The sequence below is a fragment of the Rhinopithecus bieti genome, unplaced genomic scaffold (genome assembly GCF_001698545.2).
Source record: "Rhinopithecus bieti isolate Rb0 unplaced genomic scaffold, ASM169854v2 scaffold_33065, whole genome shotgun sequence".
Classification (NCBI taxonomy): domain Eukaryota; kingdom Metazoa; phylum Chordata; class Mammalia; order Primates; family Cercopithecidae; genus Rhinopithecus; species Rhinopithecus bieti.
Window position 1 is genome coordinate 1,103,707 of NW_016814114.1, and position 9,702 is coordinate 1,113,408.

Sequence of the window (9,702 nt, forward strand, 5' to 3'; positions counted from 1 at the left end):
AAAAAAAAAAAAAAAAAAAAAAAAAAAAAATTCTGTCTTGAACCCCCATTCAGTTTTCAGATTTTGCTCTATTTGAGACAGAGTCTCGCTCTGTCGCCCAGGCTGGAGGGCAGTGGCGCAATCATAGGTCACTGCAGTCTCGAATTCCCAGGCTCGAGCAATCCCCCCACCTAAGCCTCCCATGTAGGTGGGACTACAGGCGTGCACCATCACGCCCTGCTAATTTGGTTTGGTTTGGTTTATTTTGGGGGGTGGGGGTAGGGTGGAGGGCTTCGCCATGTTGCCCAGGCTGGTCTCCAACTCCAGGGCTCAAGCGATTCTACCTCAGCTTCCAACGTGCTGGTATATCAGGCTTGAGCCACGGCACCCGGCCTCCCACTCTGTGTTTTGCGTCCTCCGCTTCCCAAATTACAGGATCCCGGAAAGCCAAAAATAAGGAGGCCAGCTGCAAAGAGTAGCCTCAGGTTTTGTGTACTCAGTGAGTCGTCCTATTTATCGATTAATACCCGAAAGAGAGTAGCCCCCAAAGGGCGCTGGGAAACAGTTCCTGTGTATGTGGTTGTCTCTTCCTCCCCCGGAAACGCTTAGAAGTAGAATGAAAGCTTTCTTAACCCTCCTGCCTCCTGGAATGGTGGGAAATGGAGTCTCTGGACTTCATGTTAATCCGAGCTTGTTTATACTAACTGTCCTGTCCTTTCTGAAACCAGAAGAAAGTCCTGTCCACTCAAGTTTGTTACTGACTGCAATTCCCCGCGGACACAACCGCAGGTGATGATAGCGCCCAAGCCTGTGGAGACTACATTACCCAGAAGGCAAAGTGCGGACACACTTCCGTTCCCTTAGCAGACAGCTGCACCACGCGCAGCTCGGCGCGGGCTTTTCTGGGAGTTGTAGTTTCCTAGCCAAACGGTGCCTGCTGCCCTCTGATGGCAGCTCTGAGTCAAAAAGTAAAAATTTGAGTCAAGCCCCTTGACCTAGGGATTCCAACACCGGACCAAGACGGCTCAAAAGGTCGGCGATATGGGGCGGAATAGAGTGGGTTACTTAACCGCCAGAACCCGTGGGGCATGCGCCGCTGCGTGTGGGCAACCGCCACGAGGGGACTGGGGTCCGTGGGAGTTTGAGGGTGACGGTCTGAAATCTATCAGGATGTTTGTAGAGGGTGAGAATGTTCACAGAGGGAATGTTAGGAAGGGTTGTAAACGTCTGAGAGGGGCCTGGTGTCTAGAAGGGCTAAGAGGAGTCCGTGGAGCGGTGAAGGGATCTTTGATGAGCTTAATGACCTGAGGATAATTTACTGGGGACCAGTGGAGAAGCCTGAGGGGACTTAGGGTGTCTGCTAGAAGTTCTATGGATGGCTGGGTGCGGTGGCTTACGCCTGTAATCCTAGCACTTTGTGAGGTCAAGGTGGTGGATCACTTGAGGTCAGTCAGAAGTTCGAGACCCGCCTGGCCAACATGGAGGAAACCCCATCTCTACTAAAAACACAAAAAAATTAGCTGGGCGTGGTGGCGCACGTCTGTAATCCCAGCTACCCGGGAAGCTGAGGCACGAGAATCACTTGAACCCGTGTGGCTGAGGTTGCAGTGAGCTGAGATTGCACCACTGCACTCCACCCTGAGCAACAGAGTGAGACTGTTTCAGGAAAGAAAAAAAAGGTCTGTGGGAGACAGAAATTACTGGTGACCAAGGGGATCTCTGAGCGACCTGAAGGGGTGAGGGATGGTTGAGAAGCATCAGGAAGGGAATTTGAGAGTCTGTGGAGGTACTGGGGCTACAGGTACAAAGTGGGGAGGTCTCTGATGAGATTAATTAATATGTGAAGTGCCTTGAGAGCATCTGTAAAGGGCATTCTACTTGGAAGCAAGGATCTCAGAGGATATGGATGGGACCAAGGGTGTCTTCTTGCAGGAACATTTCAAGCCAGCTAATAGATTTAGGTGGGCGATTAAAGGTTAGAGAGCCACTGGAGTTTAAGGCCAAATGCCACCTGTGACATCCTACACAGCCAGAATCTGGGGCAACTAGTCTGGTAGGGCTGTGGTCTGACCTGGACAGCAGTTAGGGAGCTGAGCTGAGCTGAGCACTGATGATTCCATATTAGATGTGGTTAGAGGTGCTTTAAAGGCACTGGGCTTAGAGGCTGAGGCCAGTAGTTAGGGTCCTCTCCTCCTGAGAGACAACATCCCCATCTCCATCACCCCACCACCAACTCAGCTGCAACTATGTTGCCAGGAGACATGTCTCATCCCAGCTTCCAGAAATAGCCCAGTGGCCCCCACCCCAGGGAATGACTTACATCACCCAGGAGAGGGAGCAGTTTCCCGCAGGCCGCCTTGGGAGCCTCGGTTTCCTGCCAGTATCCTAGCCCTGGATCCTCTCTTCCCTGCCAACCGACATCATCTGGGACCACCCACCCTGGCTGGCATGAAATGAGGTGCGAGTGGGTAGCAGTTGCCAGTCAACGTTCCTTCCCCCTCAGGGTTGCACAGGGTGGAGTTTCATGGTGAAGCCAGTCCAACAAGCCCTGAATTGCCACTCCATCTCTTAGCAGCTGTGTGGCCTTGGGGAAGCCCCTTCCCCTTTCTGGTCCTGCAAGAGACAGGACTTGTCTCTAAACACACTTCCAGCCTGGATTATTCCTCCTAATTCTTTCATCCCTGATTCGAGCTCTCCAATCTCAGCTTCTAGCTTTATGAGTTCATCTCAAATCCTCTGATCCTGAAAGCCTGATCTGGATCCAACTATCTTGGTGTTAGGAAGGAAAACTCAGTTGTTGAAAGAACGTGGGCTTTGAAGTCCTGGCTCAGCCACAGGGCCCTGGGCAAGTCACTTAGCAGCACTGGTTGCCCCTACCTTACTGGATAATGAAAGAGCTACGACATTGCAGCTCGTAAGTATTGGACACACAGTAGGTCAACAGCATCGATGACTAGTGAGCCAGTCCCTTGGCTGTGTGCTGGCTGGGGATGTTCCCATGGCTGGACCAGATCACCAAGTTACCTTGCAAGGTAACTTGCAGGCTGTTCTGTTCTCCAAAGGACTCCCGGCTGAACTCAGTGCAACGAGAGGGGTGTGGGCAGGGTGTGAGGGGCAGTGCAAAAGGAAGCTCCTGGTCTTCGCTGGGGACCTGGGGTTTGGGAAGAATTCACTGCCGCAAGTGGGAAGGCATCCAGGCAATCAGAAGAGCAAGGGCAGTGGGATTGTGGTGAAAACCAGTTGGAAGAGCTTTCAAGGACAAAGTCCCCATGGAACAGAGGGGCAGTCAGATGAAGCCGGTGCATGCCCGAGACCACTATCATCAACCTCTAGGACTTAAGTGCCTCTGAGGTCAAGACACGGTTTCCCAGGCCTGGATTTGGCCCATTCTGATTAGGGTTAGGCCCTCTACACCAACCTGGCCACAGACCCACTGGCAGCCAGGCTGGGGCCCCTCCTTCAGAATCAAACAAAAGCTGTGGCCCTCAGGGGGCTGCACCCAGCACCTAGGACATTGATCACCGCATCCAAAGGTCCAAAGTTTTATTGTTTTGAATACATTCTCCAGCGGCCCCTCTACTACCCCCACCCTCAGTCCCCAATACAGAATAAGGCTTGACCACAGCCCCCCACCCCACTCCAGAGGCCCCAGCTGGGAGGCAGAGGAGGCTTCCAGTTTGGTTTCAGGGTACCCCCTTCCCATCCCCCCACCCGCCTGCCCATGGGCCAGTCCTAGGAGCAGCTGGGGGTGAAGGGGTTGGACCGGTGCTGGGGTGGGGAGTGGGAGAGGGATAGCAGGCACTTGTAGAGATCTGTGGCCCATGGGCGGCACCCCTCACCCTCCTCCGCCCCCCACCCCCCAACACATGGAATTTTTGGTTCGTTATAAAATTGTCCCTCCCTCCCCTGCTGTGACCTTGTGGGGTATGAGAAACCTAGGCACTCATGGCCCCCTGGAGGGGCAGGGCAGGCAGGGCTGGGGCTGAGAAGGGCTGGGAGTGGGGCAGAGTGGGTGGGTCAGAGGGGTACAAGAGGCAGAGAACAGGGAGGGAGACAAGGCTTTACTTCCTAAGCGATTGTAATAAAAAAGTTCCTGGGTGTTAAGGCCAAAGCCTCAATTCAAATATAAATTCCCCAGAATGGAGGTGGCCCCTTAACTTCCCCTCCCTCCCCGCTACCACCACTTTGCCCAGAGCTTAGAAACCCACAGAGACAGGGAACAGCCCCTAGCCTTGGGCACCCACCCACCCCCACCATTTAAAAAAAAGAAATTTAAGTTTTATACAAAATGTGGGGAGGGGAAAGGGAGGAGGCAGGGAAGAGACAAGAGAGCTGCCCTCACCTCCAGGGCACAGGGGGCTTAAGGCAGCAAAAGAAGCATGGGGGTTGGGGGGCACACGGGTCCCCTGCCCACAGCCCTCAGGAGTCTCGGTGCTCCAGGGAGAGCTGGGCCGTGGCATGCTGGAGGTCAGAGCTCACCCGCCTTGGGGTGAGGGGCCCCCCGGCATCCCCAGGCGCCTCCCCACGCACCTTCTTGTCCTCGCCCTCATCCTCAAAGCCCCCAGCGGGGCCCCCACCCCCTTCCAGGCGACAGTCTTCACTCCAGCGCCGCTTAAAGCGTAGCTTAAGGGGCATGCACTGGGATGCCCCGGGTGCCTCGCCAGGCTCAGGCTTGGGGGGTGCAGGTGGGGCACGGGGTGTCTTGAACACCTCCCCGTCTTCCTCATCCTCATCACTGATGTCAGTCACCTCCACCTCCTCTGACTCGCCTTCCGAGATGGGCTCCACCTTGATCTGTGGTGGCGGGGGCGGTGGGGCTAGCGCCCCTGCCCCCTCGGCCAGCCCGCCTGCGCTGCCACCACTCTGGTCAGCACCAGCTGGGGCCTTCTCCCCAGCTGCCCGCTGCCGGCGTCCAAGTGGGGGCGGCTGGAGCTTAAACTTGAATGGGGAGGAAGAAGAAGAAGAGGATGACGAGGCCGAGGAGGGGACTGGTGGGGTCTCGGGTGCCATGGGCGGCAGCGGGCACTTGTCAGGGCGCTGGGGCTGGGGCACCACCAGCCCGGGGTAGTGCAGGAAGGCGCGGGGGCTGAGGTGGTAGTTGTAGACGCTTTGGGTGTGGGCCTGCAGGTACCGTTTCATGTCCTCGGGGCTGAAGGAGAAGTGGGAGCCTCCCCCTGAGCCGCTGGGCCCCCCGCCACCACTGGGGTACATCGGGCTCAGCGTGGGCGAGGGAGTGTAGGCCAGATGGGTGGGCGTCATGGGCAGAGCCGGGGAGAGCTGAGGGGGCAGCAAGGATCCAGGCCCAGCCAGAGGTGACACAGGGAAGGGGCTGAGGGGTTCAGGGCCACCCCGAGGCCGGGGATAGACACGGAAGACACCAGGGTCATGGGGCAGGCGGGCCAGCGGGGGCCCTCGGAAGGCACCCAGATCTGGAGGGCCAGGTGGTCGGGCCCGGGGATCCTCTCCCAGCGGTTCCTCCAGCTCTGATGTGCCATCACTACAGTCACTGACTGAACCTCGGCCCAGGCGGCGGGCCACCACAGCAGAAAAGAGGGAGGATGAGGATGAAGAGCAGGCCGGTGGTGAGCGGGGGTCCTCGGTGGGGGACAGCACCTCGGAGGGCGTCGAGGGAGGGAAACGGAAGTGGCTACCACCCGACGGCACTGGCGGGGCACTCTGGGGCACCGCACCCCCTGGCGGAAGGGAGATAGCGTCAAGGCCCCTGGCCTAGCCTGAAGGGGCACGCAGACCCCCTCCACACCAACCATCCCCGGTACTCACCAGCCAACCCCACATCAATGAAAGGGTAATTGACCAGCACCAGTTTGTTGAAATTGAACTTGTAGGTGAACCGTTTCCCCTTAGTCTTGTGCAGAATGCGCTTGTTATAGTAATAGCTGTGGGTACAGAAATGCCATTGGGAGGGTCAGGTACATGGGATCCAGGTCTAGACTCCCCACCTTAACATGCACTTGGGTGTGGCTCCCAAAGGCCAACTGAGGAACGTGGGCCACAGAAGACAAATCAAGAGCCCAGAGAGTGGGTACCAGCTGTCTCCTCACATGTAAGGCAAGACTAGAGGATCCACTGGTGACTGCATTCTCTCCTCAAGATACTTCTGTGTTACCAAGGGGCTCAGGGAAGGGCTGGGAGTGGCCCAAGGTCACACAGCTAGGATTTGGCAAAGCCAGGGGTCAGACCCAATGCTTGTTCCCACAGGCAAGGGGCTGTGCAACGGGTGGGGGCAGTCCACATGTGCTCAGGGGTCCCCAGCCCGTCCTCACCGCAGGGCGCGGCTCAGCTTGTCGTAATTCATCTGGGGCTTGCACTTGCGGACGCCCCACAGCCGGGCCACCTCATCAGGGTCTTTGATGACGAATTCCCCGTAGTCCCCCTGCCAGGCGATGACGCCCTGGTACTCCTCCTTCCGTAGCAGCTCCAGGATAAAGTGCCACAGCTGGATCTGCCTCGAGCCAGGGGACGACTCTGGCTTGTAGGCCCAATCCGGGAAGGCAAACCCTGGGGACAGGAGGCAGGGAGTGGCCTGGGGTCAGGATGCCAAGTCCAGGGCTCTGGGTCCCATCCCAGGGTCCACCTCTGCCCTGCCTTCAACATGGGGAAATCTGTCTCACCTCAGTCAAGACCTGATTTAAGAGAAGACAGTGTGTGTCTGTCTGTCTGTCTGCATGTGAGGGGCTAGACAGGAGCTGGGGGGAGGGGAAGCTGGAGCCTGCTCCAGCGACACCGGGAGAAACAGGAAACCGTCGGCGGTGGGTCCCGGGGCCAGTGCCAGGGGGCCAGGCACCAAGCCAGGCTGGCGGGCAGGGCTGCCAGTGGGGGAGGGGCAGGAAGGGGCACACGTGGCCAGCCGGGTTGGGGTACAGCCCCCCAGCTTACCCCCACTCCCATTCACAGCCAGTTACACCACCCCAGCTACTCAGATCTCCTCCTTAGGAACATGCCCTGTCTCCTCTGAAGACCCAACAGAGCCCCTACTCCCACCCCAGGACCTGAGAGGAAGATTTTTTTTTTTTTCTTAAAAGGACCAGGAGGGGTGGGGTGACTGGTTGCCGATGAGGTCAGCGCTTGCACACACAGAGGCTTCTGTCTTCCCTGGAGAGTGAAACCCAGACTGTCTGAGAGGCGCCCCCAAGCCCTGGACCCTCTGAGCTACACTGCCCTCCCCAGACCCAGGCATCCAGGCCCCACCTGGCTGGAGGGCCCAGCCCAGGCCTGGAGCTTGAGCAGGCACCCTGGAGCTGTCACCCTCTTCCCACTTCTGCCTTCTCATCCTCAGCTCCTTCCCTGCCCACCTGCCTGCCCGCCCCCAGCATTAACCTTGGGTAGAGGTTGGTGGTGGGCTGGCTGGTCTCTGGAGGGGGTGGGCAGCCTGGGGTGGGGGGTGGGGGGGGCTGCGGTTGTTGTCATTTCCCAAACCCCCGGGTAATCAGGGGCCATCAATAATTCAGCACCAGGCAGCCGGTAATGGAGGGGTGGGAGGAGGGAAAGGGGAGGAAGGGAAGGACAGGGGAGGCAGGGCAGGGGCCCTGGTGCCACTAGAGAGAGAAGGCCAAGGTGGCCGGCTAGAGATGGGCGGCTCCCAAATCCAGTCAGGCTGCAGGGGTCAATCTGCCTCCCTTGGCCCCAGCTCAAGCAGGTACCAACAAGACCTCCGGGCAACACATCCACCCTCAAAGACTCCACCCAAGTCTGGAATCCAACAAGGGATCCTTCCCCTTGGGAACCCAGGGAATCAGTAGTTCCTGCTCCCACAGGGACCACCCCCTCCAAATCCAGAGCTCACTGTCCCTCACAGGGACCCAGGCCCCCAACTCCCGCCCAGACTGGGCTGCAGTACCACATAATCCCCGAAGTCCGTGCCCCATTCGGATATATCCCAGCCTTCCACCAGCCCCTCAGGGTGCCAGGGATATGACCTCCAGCTGTTCACACACCAGTACCAACAGCCCCAGTTCCATTTAAAAGTGACAGCCTTTGATAACCCCTTCCAGGGACCCCAGAGCCCCATCGCTCTCTTGGGAATCTAGGTGTTCACCCCATTATCCTCACCCTTCTAGAGAGTCCAGATCACAAGGTCTCCTGCAAGGCCCAGGATCCTTTGGAACCCAGGTGACCAAGCCACCAGCTTCATGGACCCTCACATCCCCTCCAAAAAGCTCCCGGTCCTTCTCAGGGCTCGAAGCTCCATGCTACTTCCACCTCAGCCCCAATTTGGCTCTAGACCCAGAAGGGGGGCTGAAGCCCCCGAGACATCAATCTGGGGTGGGGATGTACTGACTTCCACCCTCCCCCCAAAATTAAAGCCACCCTTCCCAGCCCACCCGCCCCAGCCTCCGTGTCCCGGTAACCAGGCAACGTGTGTGCAGCGACAGTCCTGGGAGCGGGGAGCAGGAGGCTAAAATAAACTTTGCAGAAGAGAGGGAGTGAAAGAGACTACACGCAACACAAAGGGAACTCGGAAAGGAGGTGGGGGGGCTCTGGAAAGGCCTCAAGCCGCATTCTGGGAGCTGTCCCAGGCCCCCTTGTTAAACCCCTTCCCTGAGCAACCCCTCCTCCAGGGCCTGGACCCTGGCTCCCACTTCTGGCAGGGACCCGTCCCCACTCCCAGGCCCACCCCAACGACGGCTTTCCTCATCGGACACAGCATACATGAGGGCCTGTTCCCGGCTGTGGTGGGGAGAATGAAGAGGGGGTGACGTCAGGGTGTCTCAATGGGGCTCTGTTCCCCAGGCCTTGGAGCCAGGAGCCAGGCACGGGCAAGGGGAGCATGTGTGAGTGTGCTGTGTATGCGTCCACGTGCTTAAAACAGGGAAACACCAGACCTGCATGGAGGAAGCTTGGGGGTGCGGGACCTCGGGAACATGAGGGCCAGTGAGGCAGGGAGAGAGCTGGCACATGGAGAGAGGGGTTCAGGAAACTGCGAGACAGGGTGCAGAAGTGGCAGCAAACAGACAGCAAGGGCTGGGATGGCGAGGTCCCAGAAGCACACCTGGGTCCTACAGAGGTAGGGTAGGGATTCTCCCAGACAGACTGCAAACCTGGGGGGACGAAACTCCCGGGCACCCCCCAATCTCATGTGACGGCCCAAACTTTTTTTAAGGGGGTCGGAAGGGAGGAGTGGTGGTAGAGGAAGAACACGCCGGCCTCCTCGGGGGCCCCACCACCTCCCCCACTCCAGGCAGCCCTCTATGGCGCCAGAGCCGGGAAGAAAACAGGAAGTGGGAAACAGCCACGGCAGAGGAGAGAGGGGCCGGGATGGAGGATTGGATGGAGGGGTGTGGAGTGGCAGCCTAGGAGGTAGACGGGAAAGATGCACCGATCAGAGGCCATTCCAGGCCTCCCGCCCCTCCCCTCCCCCAGCTGGAGAACCCACACACTGTTCGGCCCCCAGACAGGGTTGGGAAGCGACCTGCGGGTCCTATCAGGCCAAGGTCGGTAGCAAAGAGAGATGAGGCGAGGTTGTCTGGCCGCCTCGGCCTCCTTCTCGGGCGAGGGGAGGCTCCTGCTGCCCCCAGGGCCCAGCGGCCCGGGAGCTAGTGGAAGCCGGGGGAGTGTGTGGGACGCACGTGACTGACCCTACCGCACTCCGCACCCCGGCCCCACCCCCAGGGCCCCTCCTCGGTCCCGGTCCCAATCCTCTGGCGCCGGAGCCCAGCTCCGAGCCCTTTAAGATTAAGCCGCCCCACCCGCCGAGCAGGGGAT

The 9,702-nt window shown here is 58.7% G+C and overlaps 1 protein-coding gene across 1 annotated transcript; it reads right to left on the reverse strand.

Annotated features, from left to right (window-relative positions):
- Window positions 1-3,505: 3,505 nt before the first annotated feature.
- Window positions 3,506-9,591, reverse strand: ERF (ETS2 repressor factor). The gene is made up of 3 exons (XM_017849841.1): window positions 6,264-9,591; window positions 5,761-5,876; window positions 3,506-5,672 (listed from the first exon to the last, which is right to left on the reverse strand). Exons 1-3 carry the CDS (start codon window positions 6,293-6,295, stop codon window positions 4,399-4,401), a joined length of 1,422 nt encoding a protein of 473 aa, XP_017705330.1. The 5' UTR covers window positions 6,296-9,591; the 3' UTR covers window positions 3,506-4,398.
- Between the last annotated feature and the right edge of the window lie 111 nt (window positions 9,592-9,702).

What these genes read in the sequence shown, in the direction of transcription:
- ERF (XM_017849841.1), bottom strand. Translation starts at nt 6,295, where the DNA reads ATGAATTACGACAAGCTGAGCCGCGCCCTGCG. An exon ending in AAGCTGAGCCGCGCCCTGCG is followed by an intron (nt 5,877 to 6,263) that starts GTGAGGACGGGC and finishes CTGTACCCACAG; the next exon opens with CTATTACTATAACAAGCGCA. An exon ending in CATTGATGTGGGGTTGGCTG is followed by an intron (nt 5,673 to 5,760) that starts GTGAGTACCGGG and finishes CCCTTCCGCCAG; the next exon opens with GGGGTGCGGTGCCCCAGAGT.